General features: G+C 42.4%; 1 protein-coding gene across 1 annotated transcript in view; it reads right to left on the reverse strand.

Moving 5' to 3' along the window:
• The window catches only part of MACF1 (microtubule actin crosslinking factor 1), a 239,454-nt gene that overhangs the window by 162,595 nt on the left and 51,378 nt on the right, over positions 1 to 25,481 (reverse strand). Inside the window, exons 7-20 of the mRNA XM_060307542.1 lie at positions 9,977 to 10,143; positions 9,075 to 9,187; positions 8,859 to 8,965; positions 8,319 to 8,438; positions 8,079 to 8,174; positions 7,010 to 7,137; positions 6,834 to 6,927; positions 6,485 to 6,639; positions 5,525 to 5,801; positions 4,416 to 4,544; positions 3,624 to 3,701; positions 2,742 to 2,903; positions 1,280 to 1,384; positions 415 to 510 (exon numbers count right to left, since the gene is read on the reverse strand). Of these exons, the coding sequence (XP_060163525.1) occupies positions 415 to 510; positions 1,280 to 1,384; positions 2,742 to 2,903; positions 3,624 to 3,701; positions 4,416 to 4,544; positions 5,525 to 5,801; positions 6,485 to 6,639; positions 6,834 to 6,927; positions 7,010 to 7,137; positions 8,079 to 8,174; positions 8,319 to 8,438; positions 8,859 to 8,965; positions 9,075 to 9,187; positions 9,977 to 10,143 (1,827 nt within the window). The remainder of the gene's footprint in view (positions 1 to 414; positions 511 to 1,279; positions 1,385 to 2,741; positions 2,904 to 3,623; positions 3,702 to 4,415; positions 4,545 to 5,524; positions 5,802 to 6,484; positions 6,640 to 6,833; positions 6,928 to 7,009; positions 7,138 to 8,078; positions 8,175 to 8,318; positions 8,439 to 8,858; positions 8,966 to 9,074; positions 9,188 to 9,976; positions 10,144 to 25,481) is intronic.

Here is a 25,481-nt window from a genome sequence, read left to right on the forward strand (position 1 = left end):
GTACCCCATCACCCCAACCAAATGTCAGATGTGTGAGTGTCACCATTTGGGGCCAACCAGCCCCCAACCTGCCTGCCCACTGCCTACAGCCATGTGTCACCCAGGCAAGATGAATAAAAGCCTTCAGCTGAGCCTAGCCCAGACTGCCAACTCACAGAATCTTGAGCCAACGGTTGTTGCTCTAAGCAACTAACTTTTGGGGTGGTGGTTTATACAGTAAAGGGTAATGGATATAGATGTGTTTCTAACCTCACCCCTCCCGTGTACATGCCTGCAGGCACACACCAACACACGCAATCACACTCACAATCTCTTGCCTGAATGAAAAAAAATATTCTCCTCATCCTCTCTGCGCGCGCGTACACACGTGCACGCGCGCACACACACACACACACACACAAACAGCCCACGTACCTGAAAGTAAGCAGTATTCTCTTTCACATGCTGCTCGACACACAAGCACAGCTGCTTCATCCACTGCAACTGGGACTGGACAGCAGCACTGTAAGCCTGCAACAACCAGGTACACGGACAGAAAGGCATAGGTTTAACAGACCTGCTACGTATGTGTGATGCACTCTTCCAAGTACACCTCTGCTAATGCTAGAGAGGCCAACAGAGGATAAGTGGAGATACTTGACTGGCATCTGCTCAAAGCTTCCCACGAGACAGAGGTTTGTCTTTCATCCAACATGGTTTTATTAGAAGGGGTTACCCAGAAAAGGCCTCTTCCACACTCATTTGCAACTAAATGACCTGGTCAGCAAAACCCAGGCCTAAGCCAGTCTCTCCTGGCTTCCTCCACTGAATCTCTTCTCTGAACACAGGCACCACACCAAAAAGCACGCAGGGTCTGCCTAGACAGTTATCTGAAAAACTATGGTTCAGAATTCCCTGGCGGTCCAGTGGTTAGGACTCCACGCTTTCACTGCTGATCAGGTTCAATCCCTGATCAGGGAACTAAGATCCCACAAGCCTCACGACGTGGGAGAAAAAAAATATATATATACTTAAAAATAAGAAAAAATATGGTTCAAGTCACTTTCCCCGTGAAGCAAGGAGTCAATATCGTTTCTGTTGTTTCACGTAGTATCCTCCTTAGACTATTAACAAAACTGTTTGCAGTCTTTTGGGGGCTGGGAAGAAAAGGGAGAAGACCCAAGACACATGATTCCCTGACACTTGCTCCAAGTCCCTCAGCAGAGCTAAGTCTCTGATTTGAATACTTGTATAGTAACAACCTCTGAGCACTTGACCCTCACACCTTCAAGTCACACACCTCCACAGTCTGCTTGGCTGGGTGGTTCTCAAGTGACAGCAGCTCGGCTGTATCTTGTAGAGACCGAAACACGTCCTGTTTCTCCTCCAGTTCCATTGTCAATTCCTGAAAATTGAATTCAATTTTATTCAGTAAGTGCTGTTAAGGGAGGAGTAGCAATAAAGAAAAAACTGTGCTCCCTGCCCTACTTTATAGGAGTCCGCAACCCAGGGTTAGTGCCAAAATGAGAGTCATAAACAGTACACGCCAGAGGATTTCAGAGAAGAGCACAAGTGCTGGAATTGCAGGAGAATGATTCAAAAGGATATGGGATCTGAGCCAGGCCTGAGTAAGTGGGGTCACACAGCATGAGACTGAAGGCAAGAAAGCAGGGAACGTGGCTGGTGTGGATGGTTCAGGTCAGCACCCACAGAACACGGTACCTGATCCGCATCCCCGACTGGCTGGCTCCGCTCAGACTGTACCCTCAGCTGCAGTGCCCTGCTCCGCCTCTATATTCCGTTAACACTTTAGGACCTGGTTTAGATGCCAGCTCTTCTGTGCAGCTGGGTACTGATCCTCTCTATCAGATTTGACCCCTTCTCCTCGATGCTCCCTTTCTTTACGTCTCTATCATAGCCTAATTTCTGTTCTCATACAGTTTATTGTATTACAATATCTATTGTTTCTTCTTTACTTCAGAAGAATCATATACCACTCTCTAATGAAGTTTTTAAGTGCTATTAAAAACTCTTCCTATTTTCATGGGGTTCATAATATCCTGAAAAATTCTCTGAAATGTGGGCAAACTGAAAATAACAAAAAAACAATCCTACTTTCTATCTTTCACTGAAAAGCATAAAAAGCAGTGTTGCATTGGCCAATGCTGAATTTTCCTTCCCATTTTACAAACCAAGAGATGGAGACCAAACAATTGTTGAATGAATTAAAGAGAATTCAGAATTTGTAAGAAGCCAAGAATATACCTCAGTTAAACAACATTAAGCCCTATACTAAGTGCTTTGCTATATTAACTTACTAAATCTTACTTAACCTTTTACACAATGCTTTGAAGTGCTACTATTATCCCATTTTACAGAGGTCTAGTGAGAGTAAATGACTTGCCAAGGTCACAGAGCTAATAAGTGGAGGAATAAGAATTTGATGTTAGGTCTATCTCATTCCAAAGCCTATAACCTTGACTACAAAGTTATACTGCTTCTGAAATGATTCAATTTGCAGACTGCTGCTCTCTTCACCCAAGACACTGCCTTTCTAAATGCATTCTAAATAAATTCATTCAAGGGCTCGATTTCCCCTCTTCTCCATATACACTTTCTCACAGGAACAGATGCATTAAGCAGGGTCCCTATTTCTATCTAACAAAATGCAAATCCAGAAACCCAAGCTTTCAGCAGACTAGCCCCTCTGGCTCCTTCTGCTGCTATTACAAAATATGACAGGTCTGTTGTGCTAGACTCACAGAGAAGTAATTTTTCTTGGCTGAGATACTGGGATTGTTGTCACTCCAATCATATGCTAGTTCCTCCTCCTCCTTCTCATTCAACCAGATCAACTCAGCTGTAGCTCTGGAGACAAATTTATGCAGGCTCTGAAGGTGCCTCATCCGGAAGCTAGAAGTTTCCTAGACAAAGGCAGGATTACAAGGTTAGACTGCTAGGCTTTCATCTGTACGATATATCACATTTGACATCAAAGCAAAGAATGGCTGAGAAAATGAACTTAGCCTTGATTTTTCAATCTCTGGGTGCTTCTCCACAGACTTAAATTTAGTACAAGTTTGGTATGGGACTCCCAGAGAGCCCGTGTCAATCCCACGCCAGGCCTGTGTGGGGCTCCCTGGATAAAGAATGATCCTGGAACTTTCCTACTCTGGACATCTTGAAAGACAGGAATGAAGAACAACAGACAGAAGAGGAGTCCCCTCCCTGTCAATCTTAAACTTTTGGTTTTTGGGAATTCCCTGGCGTTCCAGTGGTTAGGACTCCATGCTCTCACTGCCGAGGGCCCTGGTTCAATCCCTGGCTGGGGAACTAAGATCCCGCAAGCCATGCGGGGGTGGTGGCGGGGGGGGGACTTAGTTTTGATGCCTCAGAGCACATACACCCACTGCTTTGGTGAAGTATGATAACTAGGATAAGCTCTACTTACTTAAAACTTTCTGGGGCAGTGGTTTTTGATCCATTAAGAAAATTGAGAAAATGTTATGATATATGAACAACTGCACAGTGAACAATATAAAACTAATAAACAGAAAACCAAAACAGGCTCAAACCAAGAGCTTTCTGAATTAGGGAACCACATTCTCCATGAACAGAACAAAAGAGAGTTAGCCAAAACTCACCTTCAATTTACAATACTGTGTCTCCAGCTTTCCAAGAGTTTCAGCGTAACTGGTATGAAAATTCTGGGACATTTTTCCCTGATAAGAAAGGAATGAAATAAAAATATATTAGAGAAAGAGTAAGTAAACTATATCTACAGCATGATTTCAACTATGTAAATATTATGTCTGCACATAGATGGAGATTGGTTATTCTGAGAAAACAGAAGCTTGCACAGCAAATCTCCAGGTGAGATTGCATAGCTCAGAGCAGCACTGAGTGAGGAACAGTCCAGCAGAGTAAGCACAACTGAATGACCTCATGGTCTTGTGCTTCTAGTAATTCTGGGAGGTTTCTAAGCAAAACCTATACCTGGTGATTCCTCCAACTACTCAGCTGCTTTTTGGAAGAGGAGAGTTGAAATTTAAAATGGGAAGATAGAAAGAGTGAGGGAGAGGAGAGACCAAGTGAATAGTTTTTCTCTCCAGTTCTCTATTGCAGGTAGATGGTGAAGTGGAAAGAGCATGAACTTTTGGAGCAGAGGGCTTGAGTTTGGAAACTGCATTCACTACTTACTAATTTTGACCTTAGCTTTCAGTATTACTATTCTTTTTACTAAAAAGGGGTTAATAAAAAACACCCTTCTCACAAGGTTATTTCAAAGAGCAAGAGACGCTTCATGTGCTGAGGGGACCTGTGGTCAAGTGCTGCTCGTGGGTATCCTTCTTTTCCACATGGACAGCTGTGCTGTGCACTGTCCCATCGCGCACAGCCACCCCAGCCTCCCATAATGGATTCTGAATGCCACACACCTCATATAGCCTGGCCTCTTTGACACTTGAGCCCAGTTCTTCCACACTGGCGTGGATGTGCTGCTGTGCTTCCAGCTGCAACTCCACACTAGGCAGGTCATTGCCCCACTCTGCTCGTTCCAGTTTCATCTGAAAAAAAGAAAAATTACAAACATAATTTACTGCTAAGTTGGCAGAAAAAGAAAACTGTCACAATCAGTTTGGACAAAGGGGCTGGGGAGAGGGGATTGAGAAAAAGGACATCTAAACTATCTCCATTTTGGTCTCTTACAGGAAAGTATGCCATAACCACCCCCAAGGAGCTGGAGAATAAACCCCACCACCTATAGCAGCAGAAGCAGCCTTTTGCTGCTGCATTATGGGAATACATCCCTGCATTTACCAACCAGAAAGGCATTCCCACAGGCTGAAATGCTTAACTTTATAGTTTAGGCATTTCCCTTTATGGGGTCTCTCCATTTCACAATCAGAATGGAGATAAGAAATAAATATCTGTAAATACTAAGCTTCATTCATGCCACCAACTATTGGCCAATGGAAGATAATTGTAAAACAGCTTGCCTTTGAATATTTTTATTTATTGGTACATGGAAAATCCATCATCCAACGATGGGAAGAATTTAATACAAAACAAAAGGGTTAGAGGATAATAGGAAAATCTTGAACTTGAACCGTTATCCTAGAATACATGTAAATAATGTCCCTGAGAACTGTGAAACACAGCAGTCTTGCTTACTCTTAAGAGCTGAGACAAAAACAACAGTAGAGAAGCAGCTCCTCTGACAATGAGAGAATTTCAGAAAAGATGACAGATTTACAGACTCTGCAACTTCTTCCACCAGTTCCCACTTAGAGCACAGCTGGCTGAAGGGAAGAGATTCCTGAAGGGCTTCAAATTAGAAAAGCCTATGCATTTAGTATGGGACTTTGAGGATCTGAACTGATCCTATCCTTTCAAAATTTAATAGAGAAGGAGGCTTGGGTCCCAGGTAGCAGCAATAATTGAGGGGATCTATACAAGGGGCATAGAGCAACCTAACCCTCTGAGACAAGCTGCTGTATCCAGTAAACCTCAGTGCACTGCAAAAGCACTTGGAATGTACACCCACCTGCATTTCTTCCACCCAAGACAGTAGTTCATACACAAATCGGAGGTTGCCTTCATCTTCAGAGGAGGAGATAGACACAAGTTCAGCCCGAGTCATGGGCTTTCGGAACCAGGAGGTAGAAGAAGAATGGGTTCCTCTGGTCAAGGCTTCTGCCTTCAGATGAGTAGTGGTTAAAGTAGAGGGTGGAACCAATTCAAGTGAAGTGAAATGGCCCTTCCGATACAAGTTTGTGCACTCTAGACGCAAGGTAACCAGCTCATCCTGCAAACGCATGACCCTGAAATGGAAGACGAGAAAGAAAAGATTAAATCTGTAACGTTCTTTTTAAGATAAAATCTTCCCTATCCATTTGACAAAGATGAGGTAAAAATAAAACTGAGATCACATTAGGAAAAGTGTTTTGAGAAAGAAAACGTGTTCTGTGAATGCAAGGTGATATTATTAACATCTTCATCGTTCAGAGCTGTCACTGAGGCAAATGCCAAGTCACAGCATTAACTCGAGGCAATAAATCAATACCAGTTCTTATAACTCTTGGATGATATAACAGAATAAACCATGGATTAGGGGTCAAAAGATGCGGCTCTTAGTCTCGGCTCTGTACAAAGATCCTCATCCCCTCTGTGGGTGTTGGTTTCCTCCTCCATGAAATGCTACATCGAATCACCCCAGCAGTTCTAAAGCAGACGTGGTCCCACACGGCTGCAGTTACCCTGAAGCATGTGGGGGCGTTATAAGATGCCACACAAAGATTAGGGAACCCTACAGGTACTTAGTGGGCAGGGCCAACAGTAAAGGGAGACTGTCTTCTACCATGAGAATTTTCCTGCCCCAAATACCTATAACATCCCCGCTGAGACGCTGACCTCTAGCATCCAGGTTACAAGATTCAGTGCCCGACTCTTGATCCTTGAGCCTCAGCAGTAAGCAAGCCCTCCATGTAAGTCCCATGTTTCTCACCTAAAAGCCAGCTCTTCTAGCTGGTAGTAATTCTCATCCCTTAGGATCTGGAGATCCACCTGCAGCTGTCTGATGAGACCTTCACACTCCTGAATGTACATGATGACATCTGACTCACACTGCACTGGCTGTCCTGATTCCAGGTGAGCAGCGTCCTGAGAGAGAAAGGGAGAAGAGTGGGAAAACTCCCATTGCTCCCACCCACTAGGACCAAGGGAGCCACGCGGTCCACTGCAATTCCAAGAGAAAGGAAGCTGGATCCCTTAACGGTTGATTTCAACCATTAGAGCACAAGGTTAGAAGTGGAAAACATGTGACATAAGAAGTGAGACAGAACAGTCAGACTTACAGCCTGCAGTGTATTCTTAGCTAATGTCAGTTTTTCTTCACAGTTCAAAGCACCATTCTGTATTTTGTTTGCAATCTGTAGCAGCAATTCCAGCCTAAAATGAGATCAAGACCATAGTCAAGTGCAGGCCTCAAAGCAGCCCAGTAAGTAATGTCACCTTCAGGCTCTGGACCCACCTCTCTACAGCTGGTCGAAGTGACTTCTCTCGCTCCAGCATCTCAATGATGAGTTTTCCCCACTCTTCTTCCACATCATTAGGGTGATAACCTTGAGGCAGTTTAATTCGGCCAAATTCAATCCATACCTAAAAAACCCAGGGATAACCCTTTAAGTCCAAAAACACAGTCATGCCCTCAAGTCCCAGTTTTAATTAATTTTTTGCTTCTTTACCCAGGCATTCAGCAGTTTTCTCCATTGACTAATAAGAGAAAACAACCAAATATTTTAGCAGTACCTCACCTCTAGGTGAGAAAAAAAATCACCTCTAGGGGGCTTCCCTGGTGGCGCAGTGGTTAAGAATCCGCCTGCCAGTGCAGAGGACACGGGTTCCACCCCTGGTCTGGAAAGATCCCACATGCAGCGGAGCAGCTAAGCCCATATGCTTCTGTGAGGCCAGGGCCCATGCTCCGCAACAAGAGAAGCCACCGCAATGAGAAGCCTGCGTACCACGACAAAGAGTAGCCACCCACTTACCACAACTAGAGAAAGCCCGTGCACAGCAACGAAGACCCAACACAGCCAAAAATAAATAAATAAATCTTTTAAAAAATTACCTCTAAAATACAGAGACCACTTGCTTGAAATCCTTCCATTCCTTCTATACTTTCCATAAATCCTCCTGTCCTCCCCATACCCCTCTCCCCCACACTGTGAAAAGGTTAAATGCCCATCTCCACAGCTTCAAATTCTCTAGGAATCAAAATGTGAAGGAAAGTCTCTTTTCTTTCTATCCTAGGGAAAGAATTAGCTTCCCTCTGAGAAACAGGAAAACATGTACAAAACTCAAGATTTCTGAATAACTGTATGCCATTTTTCAACAGGCCCTTTAAAAAATAGAGATGGCTGACACTTCCCCTTTACCGTAAATTTTCAAGAGCAGCCTGAGAGTGATGCTCGATTTGTCACCCTGAGAATATTGCTGTTATAATGAGGTTCGGAAGAAGATGCAGGGAATCTGCCTAACAAAGAAGCAACAAAGAGCACACCAGCACACCCTAAGTCTCAGCAAAGGATAAGTTTCCTTACCTCTAATAATTTATATAATTCCTCAATTCTTCCTTTTTCTCTCTCCTTGGCCAGAATTTCTGTTTCTTTGAAGTGTATATATTGATTATAAAGTGCCTACAAAATTAATATTTGGTGAATGAATGCAAGCAACCCGGTCTAATTTTTCATACCACCTCACCCAGGAGCCAGCAGCAACAAGCTCTGAGACTTACTCCCCAGAGTGAATTTACAAAACACAATTTAAGTCCATGACTTTACCTTTAGTTCAACAGGGTTCTGGGGAAAAGATTTATCTGACATCAGTATTGTATGCTGTTTGATCCAGGGAATGAGGGAGTCCACTCGGCTTTGGTATTCTTGCCACCTGGCGTCTACTTCCTATTGCCAAAAGGTAGATATCACACACCTGCTGGTTAGCAGTATGCAAGACAAGCACAGGAGAAAGTAGCTCAGGCCATCCCAAACCACATAAAATCTTTTCCTCTAATTGCCTACACAGACACCGCCATTCAGTTTAATGCTCAGAGTCCCAGTTTCAAAGCTCCTCAAGGACTCTCAAGATGGGATTTAATTTCCTGACACCTAGAATAGCCTATGCTGGACACTGCAAAATTAGTGATATCTAGACTCATTCCCACAGACCAAGGACAATAACCATGTATCAAGATGATGTGGATTCAGTTCGCTCTGTTTAAAAGTGCTCTGTATACACTGAGTGCTTAAGAAACCTACTCTAATCAATACATTCCACCCAAACAAATCATAGCCAGAAGGTATTTTAGGAAAGTGTTCTTTTACCGTAGCACTGATCCCTTCTCCACCCTCAGGGACTTTAGGGAAGGCATCATAAATAGAAGACACATAAGTGATTACAGACTTTTCATCTGGAGATGGCACATCCACATCTGAGAGACAAAAGGCAAGAAATTTCTTAGAACAAAGGAACCCGCTGGGGGAAGGAATAATGAATATATGCCAAACATCATCAACTTATCAACTTCAGTCAGCTCTCACCTTCTGCATCCAGTAACCGGGTGACGCCCAGTCTTTCTGCTACTTCGAAAGCCTGTTCCAGGTTCTCTCGGTTACTCTGGATCTGTACCCTCTCCATATCTACCAGGTCAGGTCTGTAAAAGTCCACCAAGGTATATGAAAGGCCCCCAGATACATAGCACATGGGAGTTCACACAAAGAAACCCTCTTAAAAGTACTCAGAGCTGAAAAACACTGGATGAGTTAGAGAGAAAGCAAGAGGTTTAGAGGCGCACTAGTCCCACTTTCAATCACACTCCAGGAGCCCAGTGCTCCATAATTCTAAACTTACATAATAGTAGGTTTGTTGGATTTCAAGGGAAAGGTATCAACTTTCCCTATGAGTGTTTATGACCACTAAGAGTACGATAAATTTTGATTTTCATCATTCAGAATTCCTATCTTCCTCACCCACTCCAAGCAAGTCCCCCACTACTGGCCCTTTGCACTTGTTATCTCCTCCGAGTGAGACATGCTGAGCCTAGAGACCTGCATGGCCCACTACTCCTCATCCATGACTCTGCTCCAACATCTTCACCAGAGAGACCACCTCTGACCACCCTGTCCAAAATGCCACAACCTCCATCATTCTCTTTCCCTCCACTGCACCCACCACTGTAAGACAGCATACACTTATTTGTTTATTGCTTATCTTCCCCACTGAAAAGTAAGCTCCATGAGGGCAAGAATTTAGCTGTTTTCTTCACTGCTATATGAGCCCAGTGCCTGGAACAGTAGGAGTTCAATACATATTCCTTTTTAAAATAAATAAAATGAATCAGAGCCTGGACTGTTGGTTGAGGGGAAGTGTGGCATTACAGCTGATTACAAACAAGAGATGAGAAGAAGCCTCTCCAGGTCCACTGAAACTTCACTGTATTTACCTGTATCGGTGAATAAGTGCATTGAACATCTTCCCATCACTCCAGCAGGAGGAAAAGTTGGTGCATTTGACTCCTGTGTAACCAGCTGTCACTTTCTGGGTCCACAGGAGCAGCTTCTCCTTAGCTGACATGTCCCCTGATTCTCCACTAATGTAGATGTCAGAGATCTGCCAAAAGATAGGATATGAAGTAATTTAGTGTAAATAAGATGAAGCCTTTAAACCTTCTCTTCATACATTATGGCTCTTAGAAGAAGAGGGAGATCCAAGGCTGGCAGCACTTCAAGATGACAACTCCAACATATATTCACCCTATCTGGTAGTCAAAGAAATGCAAATTAAAATTTTGAGAGGTCACTTTTTTACCTGTCACATTAGAATAGTTTTTCTTTTTTTTTTTTTAATGATACTACTCAGTATTGGAAAGAATATCTGAAATTGGGGATTCTCATACACTGCCACTGGTGAGAGTATAAAGGGCATAATTTCTCTAGAGGACGGTTTTTAATAAGTCTTAAAATACACATACACTTGATAGGAAGTCATTAGAGAAATCTGCAAAAAATTTTATACAAGAATGTTTATCAATACCAAAAAGCAAAGGCAACAAAGGCAAAACAAACAATTGGGACTACACCGAACTAAAAGGCTTGTGCACAGCAAAGGAAACCATCAACACAATGAAAAGGCAACCTACGGAATGGGAGAAAATATTTACAAATCATATATCTGATAAAGGGTTAATATCCAAAATATACAAAGAATTCATTCAACTCAAAACAAAGAAACAAACAATCAGATTTAAAATTGGGCAGAAGATCTGAATAGACATTTCTCTAAAGAAGACATACAAATGGCCACCAGGTGCACGAAAAGGTATTCAACATCACTAAGCATTAGGGAAACACAAATCAAAACCGTAATGAGTTATGACCTCACACCTATTAGAATGGCTGTCATCAGAAAGACGACATAACAAGTACTGGTAAAAATCTGGAGCAAAGGGAACACTCGTGCACTCTTGGTGGGATTATAAAGTGGTACAATCACTCTGGAAAACAGTATGAAGATTCCTCAAAAAATTAGAAACAGAACTATCATAGGATCTAGAGACCTTAATTCTGGGTACATCCAAAGGAAATGAAAACAAGATTTCGAAAAGATATCTGCACTCTCAATGTTCACTGCAGCATTATTCACAATAGCCAGGATATGGAAACAACCTAAGTGTCCACCAAAAGCTGTGGTATATACAATGGAATATTATTCAGCCATGAGAAAGGAAACCCCGTCATTTGTGACAACATGGATGAAACTGGAGGGCATTATGTTAAGTGAAATAAGCCAGACAAGGACAAATACTGCATGATATCACTTATATGTGGAATCTAAAAAAAAAAGAAAAGAAAAAATGTCAAAGTCATAGAAACAGAGAGTAGAATAGTAGTTGCCAAGGGATAGTGGTGGGGGAAATAGGAAGAGGACAGAAAAAGGGTATAAACTTTCAGCTATAAGTTGAATAAGGTCTGATGATTTAATGTAAAAGATAGGTGACTACAGTTGATAACACTGTATTGTATAACTGAAATTTGTCAAGAGAGTAGAACTTAAATGTTCTCACACACACACACAAAAAGTGAGGTAATGGATGTGTTAGCACTTAACTAGAGGTGGGAATCCTTTCTCAATATACACATAAAGGCACACCTGGGAGGTACCACAGGTTCAGTTCCAGACCACAGCAATAGAGGAGATATCAATCACAATAAAGTGAGTCACATGCATGTTTTGGTTTCCTGGTACATATAAAAGTCATGTTTACACTATACTATATTATCAATACATACGCGATAGCACTATGTCTTAAAAAAACAATGTATACTCATTAAAAAATACTTTATTGCTAAAAAATGCTAACCATCATCTGGGCCTTCAGCAAGTTGTAATCTTTTTGCTGGTGGAGGGTTTGAAATATTACAAGAAGTGAGCAAATGCTGTTGGAAAAATGATGCCAGCAGTCTTGCTCAACGCGTGGTTGCCACAAACATTTGTAAAAAACGCAGTATCTGTAAAGCACAATAAACAAGGTCTGCCTGTGTATCAAATCACCATGATGTACACTTTAAATATGTCACAAGAATGCTTATCAAAATATGATAAATATTTTATAGCAAAAAGCTATAAAGAGCTTAAACTAAAACGAGTGATTGATTGGTTATAAATTATAGCACATATACATGGTAGAATTCTTTGTAGCACTTAAAAAGGTATGCTTTAGTAAAAAAGGAAGTAACTGATGAGGAAAAATAAACAAATAAAATGAAATAAAATAAAATAAAAAAGGAAATGTGTTGTCAAATAAACTGGCTGCCTTTGCTAAGTCTTCCTCTAGTGTAAAAATACTCTGAGATATTTCTACCATATAAAGTTTGCTGATTTTATTACCAATAAAAAATCTTATTTAAGGAAAAAAAAGATATGCTTTAGAAAACGTTAATGATAGGAAAATGATCACCATATTTTACAAAAAGAAAAAGAATACAAACAAAATAATATATAATAACACTGATTTTACATGAAAAATATACAATATATAGTTAAGTAATAGTCATATATATGCATAATGTATGTGGTCGATGCATATATGTATGTGTATAAAAACCAAATTAGTAATCATAGTTATCTCTAAATGGTAGCATTATAGATGATTTTTATGTTTCCCAAATTTTCTACATTATGTATATTTTTATATTTAGAAAAAAAGTTATTTTAAGAAACCTCCAAAATCTAGCACAGGACCTACTTTGAAGAAATGTCAGTCTGAGAGAGGAGAAAAGTGCATGCCTTTGATTCCACACAAGCCTAGGGTTGAATCTCAAGTTCACCAACTACAAGCTGGACCTTGGTTATACCATCTGTAAAGTGGGAATCACACCTATTACCTTTTCAGGATAGCTGTGACAATCAACGATATTATACAGTGAAGTGCCCAGCCCAAACACGGGGCTAAGCTCGACAAAGCTCCCTTCTCTCTTCCTTGTATAAATGGTGGTTCTCCTTCAGTTACTGCTGTCTAACTCCCAAAGCACTGTCAGTCTGTATCATCAATTAAATGCTATCTCGCAACTGGCTATTATTTAATGTATTTTTATTATTTAATATCTCCCCAAGACTAGGCTTCCTGAGGTGCTGATACTACATCTTAACTATCAGAACGACCTAAAATCATAGCAGCTGCTATGAAGGAGAGCTCCTCAACACAGGATATGTCCCAGCAGAAGCTGGGATGCATCTCTGAGACTCAGTGATCAAGGTCCTTCTGTATTGCACCTAGTGCTGTACTGGTCATATGGTGGACACTTAACATGTTTTAATTAATAATCACTTGGTTAATAAACAAAATAATAAAAATAAACAAATAAATGTATTTGGGGGTAAGACCCACCTAGAATCCTGAGACACATTACTTTATTGACAGCAAACTTGCCTAGCAAATAACATATATAATGTATATAAGCAAACAAGCCAAGGACCCAATGATGGATTCCGGTGCCCACGCCATCAGCCTGTGAGTCCAGTGTAAACAGCCCCCCACCGGTACCAATTCTCTGCCAGTTCTCCTCCACGACATTTCTAGCTATTTATTTCAGTGGCTAAATGCCACCCACACTGACATATCCCAGTTCTTCCACTGTAGTGCTTCACATACATATTAAGGCAAAACATTGCTGGGAACAGGAGATAGATTTGTTGAAGTGAAAAGGGACAGAAGTTGAATAAGCAAAATGAAATGTGAGTATTTGGGTTCTTTACCCAAAAAAGAAATTCCAGTTAGTCAACTGATACTGTATCTCCACAATATCACAGTCAATATCTCCGATGGCATCTCCTGTCTGCCAATCACAGTATCTTTGTATATTGCATTGGAAACTGTTCAATGAACAGCTGTACTTCAGATTTTCCACATAGCTGTAATGAGACAGGGAAATATTTAGATCCCTCAGGGGTAGGAAAAATACCCTGTTTGGATTAGGGCCTTTCCTAGATTGTGAACTGGATGAGAAAAATGGGATTATCATCACAATCATCTCAATAATTAAATTTGGCTTTTGTCCATCTTTTCATGTAATATTCACATGGGATTGCACAGTGCTGTCCTTTGGGATACGTAGAAGCTTTTACCTTAATCTCCCAAATGGAGAATTCCAGCTTCAGTGTCAGGGAGCTTTCTCCCTCATCTGGATGTTTAAAAGGAACCATTTGGAGAGACAGCACAGCCTCATTACCATCTCAGAGACTAAACTCATCTACCTGAGTTTTCTTTCAACGCACACTTCCCATGGCTTGATTAATTCCTTCTCTGAAGCATTATCTAGAAACTGAGCATGTTCCTAATAAGTCAGTTAGTTTTTACTGAACAACATCTCATCAGTGCTTCACACTATGTCAGACACCATATGTTAGGACGAGGGAGAACAACAACAACAAAAAGTCAATCACCATGGGACTGACTCATTCTGTTGTTATTTCTTGAGCAATACCTATGTTCTAGGAGCTGTGTTCAAGTTCTTGGTATCTCAAGACAAAAGCACAACCTTGGGCCTCAAGCTCAAGCAATGTAGTAGGGGAGACAATATACCAATCAGAGAGATCAATGCTGTGACAGAGGTAAGCAAGTAACCCAAACTAGCATGTCGAGGAACTCTGCAGAGATGATAAGACAACATCTATGCTGAGTTTTAATATCTAAGAAGAGGGCTTCCCTGGTGGTGCAGTGGTTAAGAATCTGCCTGCCAATGCAGGGGACGCGGGTTCGAGCCCTGGTCCGGGAAGATCCCACATGCCGCAAAGCAACTAAGCCCTTGCGCCACAACTACTGAGCCTGCGTTCTAGAGCCCGCGAGCCACAACTACTGAAGCCCACACGCCTAGAGCCCGTGCTCCACAACAAGAGAAGCCACCGCAATGAGAAGCTCACGCACCACAATGAAGAGTAGCCCCTCCTCGCCGCAACTAAAGAAAGCCCACGGGCAGCAACAAAGACCCAACGCAGCCTAATTAATTAAAAATAAAAATTTCAGCATATTAAAAACAAAAGACATGAAAGTTCAAACTGGGAACTGATATAGGAGAGAAGATTAGAGAGATTATGGAGGGGTTGGAATACCAGGCTGAGGATTTTGGACTTTGTAAGTCTGCATAAGTCTCAGGGAATAAAACCAGATGTAATGAGCTAACAGATACTTGATTCACATGTCCTGAAGTTTCTAGCTGACTTCATCCCGCTACAGTGAAGGCATCAGACTTTGAAAACTTCCATTCAAGAAACAGGTGAGGGCACAATGCAATAATTCATTACAAATGCCTGGCTAGAAGGATCTCATGGCAGCTGTGTTTCTTACCTACAGAAGAGTTAGGTAAAGATCAGGGGTACTCCTTTCAATATTCAAGTTCAGAGTCATGGAGGTCTCTCTAGGGCAGGGGTCCCCAACCCCAGGCCGCAGACCAGTACCGGTCCGCGGCTTCGTTAGGAACTGGGCCGCACAGCAGGAGGTGAGCGGCGGGCGAGTGAGCAAAGCTTCATCTGCCGATCACATTTCGCATTACCACCTGAAACACCCCCACCCCCTCCCACACCCCTATCCATGGAAAAACTGTCTTCCACGAAACTGGTCTCTGGTGCCAAAAAGGCTGGCGACTGCTGCTCTGGGGAATACAATTAGAACGGAAATCCTAAGTCACAGACTACTGGCATTTTTAAATTCTCCTAAATACTGCCAAACTACTGTCAAATAACAATAACAATTTATACTTCTATCCACAAGGGTGTGAAGAGGTTTTTCCAGTATTCTGCATCTTCACCTACACTCTGTACTTTCAAACTTTTTATTTTCTGCCAGTCTGAGGGATATAAAATGGCATCCTGTTGTTGTTTTGAGTTTTACATCTTCGATTACTAGTGAGAAAGACTCCTGTGTATGAGGCATTTGGGTTTTCTTTTTTTATGAACTGCTTATTCCTGGGCTTTCCCCTATTTTTCTACTAGTGTGTTTACCTTTTTCTTATTTATAGGAATTATTTAAATAATAATATTAGTAACAAACATCTATTGTGTTTTACTTGAATTTACTCATAATTCTCACAACAGCCCTACACTGAGTACATACTATTCTTATCCTCAATTTACAAGTGAGGAAACTGTGCCACAGAGAATTTCAGTAACTTGCCCCAAGGTACATGGCTACTAAGTAGTAGAGCTGGAATTCAAACTCAGCCAACCTGGCTCCACACTCTTAACCACGTCACCTATACTACACTTCATATATTCGGGACATTAATCCTTTTTCAGTATATGCACTATATAATTCTACCATTATTTTTTTTTAACTTTCCATCTCAAGGAACTAGGAAAAGAAGAACAAATGAAGCCAAAAGTTAGTAGAAGGAAGGAAATAACAAAGATTAGAGCAGAAATAAATAAAATAAAGATGAAAAAGACAATAGAGAAGATCAACAAAACTAAGAGCTGGTTCTTTGAAAAGATAAACAAAATTGACAAGCCTTTAGCTAGACTCACCAAGAAAAACAGAGGAGACAAATAAAATCAGAAATGAAAGAGGAGATGTTACAAGTGATACCACAGAAATACCAAGGATCATAAAAGACTGCTATGAAAAATTACACACCAAGTTGGACAACCTAGAAGAAATGGATACATTCCTAGAAATATACAACCTACCAAGACTGAATCATGATGAAACAGAGAATCTGAACAGACTGATTACTAGTAAGGAGATTGAATCAGTAATCAAAAACCTCCCAACGAGGGCTTCCCTGGTGGTGCAGTGGTTGAGAGTCCGCCTGCCGATGCAGGGGACACGGGTTCGTGCCCCGGTCCAGGAAGATGCCACATGCCACGGAGCGGCTGGGCCCGTGACCCATGGCCGCTGAGCCTGCGTGTCCAGAGGCTGTGCGTCCAGAGCCTGTGCTCCGCAATGGGAGAGGCCACAACAGCAAAAAACAAAAAACAAACAAACAAAAACCTCCCAACGAACAAAAGTCCAGGACCAGACAGCTTCACTGATAGACTCTATCAAACATTCAAAGAAGAATTAACACCAATACTTCTCAATCTCTTCCAAAAACAGAAGAGGAGGGAACTCATCCAAACTAATTTTATGAGGCCAGCATTACCTTGATAACAAAACCAGACAAAGACACCACAAGAAAAGAAAATTACAGGCAATATTCCCGATGAACATAGATGCAAAAATCCTTAAAAAAATATTAGCAAACCAAATTCAACAATACATTAAAAGGATCACACACCATGATCAAGTAGGATTTATTCCAGGTATGCAAGGATGGTTCAACATCCATAAATCAGTCAATGTGATATAGCACACATTAACAAAAGGAAGAATAAAAATCGTATTATCATCTCAATAGATACAGAAAAAGCACTTGACAAAATTCAACAGCCATTTATAAAAACTCTCAACAAAGCAGGTATAGAGGAAATGTATTTCATCATAATAAAGGACAGAGCTAACATTATACTCAGTGATGGAAAGATGAAAGTCTTTTCTCTAAGATCAGGAACAAGACAAGAATGCCCACTCTCTCCACTTTTATTCAGCATAATATTGGAAGTCCTGGCCAGAGCAATTAGGCAAGGAAAAGAAATAAAAAGCATCCAAATTGGAAAGGAAGAAGTAAAACTGCCACTATTTGCAGATGACAGAATATTATATACAGAAAACCCCAAAGACTCCTAAAGACATCAAAAAACTATTGGAATGAACAAATTCAATAAACTTTCAGGATACAAAATCAATATGCAAAAATCTGTTGCATTTTTATACACTAATAACAAACTATCAGAAAGATAAATAAAGAAAACAATCCCATTTATAATTGAATCAAAAAGAATAAAACACCTAGGAATAAATTTAACCAAGCAGGTAAAAGACCTGTATATAGAAAACTATAAGACATTAATGAAAGAAATTTCAGACACAAATAAATGGAAGGAAATTCTGTGCTCATGGACTGGAAAAATCATTACTGTTAAAATGTCCACACTACTCAAAGCAACCTACAGATTCAGTACAATCCCTATCAAAATTCCAATGGTATTTTTCAAAGAAATAAAACAAATAATCCCAAAATTTGTATGGAACTACACACACACACACACACACACACACACACACACACACACTGATTAATCAAAGCAATCTTGAGAAAAGAACAAACCCGGAGGCATCATTCTCCCTGATTCCCAACAACATTACAAAGCTGTAGTAATAAAACAGTATGGTATTTGGCTTATGGAACTGAAGTGAAAACCCAGAAATAAACCCATGCATATGTGTTCAATTAATATACAAAAAAGGAGCCAAAAATACACAATGGGGAAAGGACAGTCTCTTCCATAAATGGTGTTGGGAAAACTAGACAGCCAAATGCAAAAGAATGAAACTCAACCACTGTTTTACACCATACCCCAAAATTAACTCAAAGTGGATTAAAGACTTGACCTTAAGACCTAAAATCATAAAATTCCTGGAAGAAAACATAGGCAGCAATCTCCTTGATATAGATCAATATAGGCAGCAATCTCCTTGATATAGATCTTGGCACTGATGTATTTAATCTGACACCAAAAGCAAAAGCAAAAATAAACAAGTGGGACTACACCATATTAAAAAGCTTCTACACAGCAAAGGAAACCATCAACAAAATGAAAAAGCAACCCACTGAATGGGAGAATATATTTGCTAATCATACATCTGATAAGAAGTTAACATCCAAAATACAGAAAGAATTTATACAACTCAACAGCAAAAACACAAACAATCCAATTTAAAAATGGGGAGAAGATCTGAATAGACATTTTTCCAAAGAAGTCATACAGATGGCCAACAGGTACATCAAAAGATGCTCAACATCACTAATCATCAGGGGAATGCAAACCCAAGCCACAATGAGATACTGCCTCAAACCTATTAGAATGGCTCTTATCAAAAAAGACAAGAAATAACATATACTGGCAAGGATGTGGAGAAAAGCGAACCCTTGTGCACTGTTGGTAGGAATGTAAATTGGTGTAGCCACTCTGGAAAACAGTATGGAGGTTCCCCGAAAACTTAAAAATGGAACTGCCATACAATCCAGCAATTCTACTCCTGGGTACTTATCCAAAGAAAATGAAAACACTAACTTGAAAAGATATATGCACCTTCACTGCAGCTTTGTTTACAATAGCTAAGTTATGGAAACAGCTGAAGTATCCATCAAAGGATGAATGGATAAAGGAATTGTGGCACATACACATAATGGAATAGTATTCAGCCATTAAAGAGAATGAAATCCTGCCATTTGCGACAGCATGGCTGGATCTCGAGGGCATTATGCTAAATGAAATAAGTCAGACAGAGAAAGACAAATACTGTACGATCCTTCTTATACATGGAATCTTTAAAAAAAAAAAGCTCATAGATAACAGAGAACAGATTGGTGGTTGCCATAGGTACATGTGGGGATAACATTTTTAAAAAAGACAATAATAATAAACATATTACATGTTAATATAAATAACAATTTGACAAAAAATACATTTTCCAAAACAAATTAGTGAGAAGAGCAGCAAAAAGCAAATCAAAACCCAGAAAAACAACTTTCCATTTGAAACGGAAAATACCAAATATATACAATAAAAAGGCAGAATGGTATTATGAACTCCTATGTACCCATCACCCAGTTTCAACCATATCAACTCATAGCTAATCTTGTTTCATCTACACTCCACCCACTTCACCCCTCCCCTATTATTATGAAGCAAAGCCCACACTATCCTTTCCTCCAAAAACACGTCAGTATGTATCTCTAAAAGGACTTTTTTTTTTAAACATAACCACAACACCATTGTTACACCTGAAAAATAATGATTCTTTGGTAATATTTTTAATTAAGTAAAATTTTTTGAAAGGAACTTCTCTCGTGGCGCAGTGGTTAAGAATCCGCCTGCCAATGCAGGGGACACGGGTTTGAACCCTGGTCCGGTAAGATCCCACATGCCGCGGAGCAACTAAGCCCGTGCGTCAAAACTACTGAGCCTGCTCTCTAGAGCCCACAAGCCACAACTACTGAGCCCATGCGGCACAACTACTGAAGCCTGTGCACCTAGAGCCCGCGCTCTGCAACAGGAGAAGCCACCACAATGAGACGCCCGTGCATCGCAACGCAGAGTAGCCCCCACTTGCTGCAACTAGAGAAAGCCCGCGGGCAGCAACAAAGACCCAACGCAGCCAAAAATAAATAAATACATTCTTTAAAGAAAAAAATTTTTTTAAAGAAAATTCCTTTCTTAAATGAAGCTCTAACTGTAACTTTAACTGCTACATTCCTCCAATAGTATCATCTGGTTAATTTTGCTTTCTTCTTGTAATACAAAGCCAATATTAGTAAAACTACTTTCCCTATAATGAAAGAGGAGAAATGGGAAAGGGATACTTATAACTGAAAAGGCTCAGCCCAGAAAATAATATACCAACTGATTTCTTTCTCATCATTCCTAGCCCCAGAGTTATCTGACTATTCACCTGAAATCTAAGGATTTGTGGCAAGGGCAATGGTATACAGCCAATTCTCCATCAACACAATCCACTAACAATTGGCAGTGGAGCCAAGACAGAGAAAAGAAAGGGTTTTTCAACAGTTTTCCTTGTTCCATTAAGCCAGGTATTACGGCTATTGATGGCAGCTGGGAGTAGGGAGTCCTCCTGAGAGATGGAATGGACCAGCGAAGGCCTTTGTCTGACATCAAAGTACAACTGCTGTTAACTCGCTCCCATCTGGCTCCAAATCTCAGTCTACTTATTCTGAAAACCATTTTTGTCCCCTGGCCCCTGTCATCCTGTTTCTCTTGTTAACTGTTTCCTGTCAAGAGAAGAATCGGCTCTACCAGGTGAACAGAAAAGCAGACCATTTGTCTTCTATTACCTAAACCCGGCACTCAGCAAGCATCAGAATCAGTTCCCATTTCTCTCCATCCTGAAAAGAAACAAACCCACTGCCAAGTTTCTGTGCAGCCGGAGCCTGGCCCTACTCCCATCACCATGCCCTGGAGTGATCAACGGGAGGGACAAGGCGGCCTGAGTTATGCCAAGGACAGACACCATTCTGAAGCTCAAACTGTTTCTACGGAGGGTTACTACCCTGACATGTTAAAGACAAAACAAAACGAGCACCAACAAACAAACAAAAACTCAACCCTGTTGAAGCGCCTGCTGCCCCTCTCCGCGAAGGAGCTGGTGTGTGACCAGCAGCGGCGGGCTCTTCTGACCCCCGTGTCCTCCCAGGGCTCTCACTCCAGTCAGATGCTCTCACCTTGTGGTTCAATCCACATTTCACAGGAGGTCTGCAGTGTCAAAACACACTGCCCTGTCTCTCGAGCTGCCCAGCTGTCCCCAGGCCGTGTGAACAGCCTGCCAGGGAGGGGGCAGCTCCCTGAAGACAATGCCTTCAGAGACCAAAGAGGGTTTGAGGCCCCTGTGACCTTAAGGACTTTCATCCTGAAGGGATTTCACATTTATCTTGAGAAGTCACTTCTTATCTGTCATACAGAATGGTCAGTCTGTGGTCTCTGCATCACCTGATGGACACAGAGCCTCAGAGACGTGTCAGCCTTCTGAGCTGACTCTGGGCCACCTGGTTTTTCTGCCTGGGCCATCACTGAGTAGTCTGGTTGTGTCTCCTCTCAAGGGGTAGCTGGGACGGGATGTAGAGCCTGGCTGCCCAGAAAACGCCACACACCAGTATCATTCTCATACTGAACAGCCCAAGAATCACACTGCTGTTGACTCTGTTAAACTACAGATCATAGTCTACTCCCACCAATCTTTTCTTGGAGACTCCTCACAGAGTTGTCCAGAACCTTCCCGCTCCGGGTGGAGATCCCACACCAAAAGCACCACAGTCACTTAGGGGCCATTATCTAGAACTGATTTCCACTAGGAGTCCCTTCACATTTTATACTCCAAACTTTCTGAAAGTCTCACACCGAATTATGAGCACGTATCCTAAATCATCGTGATGCCTCCACAGCTTCAACTTTAACCCCAGGAATATCAAAGGAGAGGTCAGTTCAGCAGTTGGTTCTGCCACAATTACTCTCCATCTGTTCTGTACAAAGATAAAGGCTGACTTTGACATTCCCTCTTATCCGATGAACCTCAAATACACCCCACCCCCCAGCAGCCTCACTGCCTCCCTTCCCGCTTTAACACACACACACACACACACACACACATTTTTATATGGAAAAGCCCAAGGATGCCTCCTGCCCAACCGCATAACAAATATTTTTCAATGGCCATCTTTTCCTCCAACTGTTCGGAGTCTCCAAACTCTATAATAACAAAGGGCACTGAAATGGGCCTATCCATGGGGGAAATTCATCACCCAAAAGGTCATTTTAAGCACAGATCAGCTTAAAATTTACGTCTCTCCTCAGCCTCATACTGCTGATGATTAGCAGGGCACCTGTAGGTGGGCCACAGTGTCTGCTCTGCAGACACCAGGGCAGCTGCCCACAGCCTAGCAAGGAAAATGCCATGTTCCATCTTCCACCTCTTGCCGCTCTGGGAGCCTAAGTTTTTATTTCTTCTGCTGCAGAGACTGACATGCCAATAAAAGTTCTTCTATCACTGATGAATTATAACTTTAGTCACCTACACAATCACACCCCTGTGTGACAGACCAGAACCTGTGCCACCCAAGGTCTTGCTGAGTCTCCTTCCCTCTCAGTGTTCAGAGCTCTTGAATTCTCACTTGCTCCTTGACCCCTCACAACACCCACCACCTAAAACTACCACCACCTCCACTTATGTCTGAATATATATCTCACAAACAAAAACATGTTAGAGCCATAAACAAGTCCAATCAGAAAACAAACTGTTTCTAGCCTTGAACTTTCAGACTGCCCTAACTCCCTCTCTACCCCCTCCCCCCAGCTCTGGACTAATCTCCAGATAAATCCATGCCCCTCTCCTCTAATGCTGGAATTAGGAACCAAAGGAGGACTAGCCTCTCCACCTAAACACATACTGAATGGGTGTTGCCATTAGCAGTGTCCCCACGGGGGGGGAATTACATCAGCTCCAATAAGAACATCATTCTCCAGAGGAGAAGAACAACCACACCGAAGTCAGTGCCTCAGCCCTCACCCCTTCCACACTCATCTTGGAATCAGCTAGGCCTCCCCATCACCTCCGTGCCATACCACAACCTCCTACAGCAGGGACGCTGATAAACAGACCTCCTGAGAGTTAAGTATTACCTAGCACTGCACCTGGAGAGAGAACCCCACCAGATAGCTCCAGCAATTATATAGCATGGTTACCCAGAGTCAGGGATCCCCCAGAGACAACAAGATAGGTTCAAGCATCAAGGGGCAGACCTGAAATAGATTTCGCTTGCCAAGCGCAGCAGTCACTAACTACTAGTACTTGACTAACAGGTAAAGTTTGAGGAGCAGCACCAAGCTCCTCACTGCTCGCCACATTCCACTTTCACAAGTTTGAGGCCAGTAATACAAACCGCTGTGTGACTACCCCTTGAACATGCCCACCTACCTCCTCCAGACCCCCTAAGGGGGTGGGGCTTGCCTCCAAAGAAAGGGTGCCGTCCTCTTCTGAGAAGGACGTGGAGCTCTTTTCAGGCTCTGTATCTTTAGGCTGGACCCCTCGTAAGTGCAGCCCATCGCTGCCATAGCCAGAGGAGGAGGGCAAGATGCTCTCAGTCAGGCCACTGATGGATAAATCACTCTGAGAAGCAGGCAGTCTGGGAACCTGGGGGGGCACTCGACCCACGTGGGCAGGCTCTGTGCAGCTCTGGCCTCTCGACTGGGCCGGTAGTGACGAAGGAGAACGTTCCACAATCCAGGCACCTGTCTGAGGGGCACTTAAAATACCCTTGGTTCCTCCCCCTACACTCCATCCGTCGGAAAGATGGTCTTGATTTCTTGTGTCGGTGGGGCAGTCTGTCCTGGGGAAAGTGCTGCTCCCAAATCCAAGCTGAGTATCTCCTTTCTCCACTGCAGTCCCTCCATGCAAAGGCAGCAGCACAGCCCTGCTGCTGCAGGATGCTGTCCTCGGAAATTCCACCAGTTGGCTCACTGACTTCTCACAGCTCCTTTCTGCGGGGTTATCGAGCAGGTGAGCGATGACAGTCATCCCCTCTTCCAGGGAATCCCAGACCCCTCTGGCAACTGATGACTCATTCTCTAACAAAAGCTGAGCAGTCTGGATCTCCCCCTGGAATCTCTCCTTCACCTGCACGATCATCCCCTGATCTCCCACCCCTGAGTCGGGGGCCGAGTCCCCAGGCAGTAAAATGTCTGTGGGGGGTGGCTCTACCCCTCCCACTCCTTCCTCCTGTTGGAGACTCACTGTTAACTTCGTCAGGGTTTCCGTCTCTTCGATGACTCCAGTTCCTTGCAAGGGTTCTTCCTCGCGAGGGACCTCTGGAGTAGAGGTTTTCTTCCCCCTCCACTTCCTTTTGAGCCGAACCCTTTTCTTAGGAGATATGGGAGTCTTCTCAGGAACAGCTATTGAATCTTTCGGCTCCTTAACGCAGCCCAGCGAATTTCCCATTGCTTTCCTCTCCTAATCTCAGCAAAAACGCAGCTAAGCCAGTCCTGGGATCCCAGAGAAATCCCAACCTTGGCTTCATCGGATTAGATGCACATTTAAAAACATGCACTATGCCGGCGATCCCTCCAATTCTTCCTCCCTCCCCGCCTCTCTCTGTCTCTTCCAGCCGCTGCCGATTCAGACAGCCATCTTACAGGCTCAGAGCTGCAACAAGACAAATTCAAAGCATCTCACTGCAGTTCAGAAATCACTTGACCTAAAAGCAGACAGAAACCGGATTGGCTACAGCTTCCTCTCTCCAAATATGAGGTAATTGGAGCACTGCCTTCAGAAACACAAACAGAAAGCAAAAAGGAGCTAGAAACCAGGGGAGGGGAGGAATTAGGGAGGGCAGGAAGGAGGGAGGGAATGTAAGAGTAAATGGAAAAGGGAGGGGGAAAGAAAAGAGGCCCTGGGAGAAGGTAACGTGAAGGAAGGAGGAGGAGAAAGAGGGGAAAAGCAAGCCAGCGGCTGGTACCAACCAGGAAGGGAAGGGCCAAGAGGAACCAGGGCCGGGGACTATGGCCCCCAAACTGTGAAGTGAAACAGATTTCAATTGCTGCACCAAGAGGTCCAAAAGAAAATATCAAGCAGGATTAACATACTCCCGATTTTTTCAGGTCAGAAACAATAAAATTATAACCAGAAGAGAGACCAGAGCATTGTAATCCTCATAGTTACAAAAAGAAACACAAGCTTTAAAGATCTAGTCTCCTGTAGCATTTATTTCCCTACTTTTGAGAGAGAAAGAGAGAGAGAGAGAGAGACATCTGTTAATTCTGCTGGCCAATGACACACGGAGGAAAAA

The sequence above is a fragment of the Globicephala melas genome, chromosome 1 (genome assembly GCF_963455315.2).
Source record: "Globicephala melas chromosome 1, mGloMel1.2, whole genome shotgun sequence".
Classification (NCBI taxonomy): Eukaryota; Metazoa; Chordata; class Mammalia; order Artiodactyla; family Delphinidae; genus Globicephala; species Globicephala melas.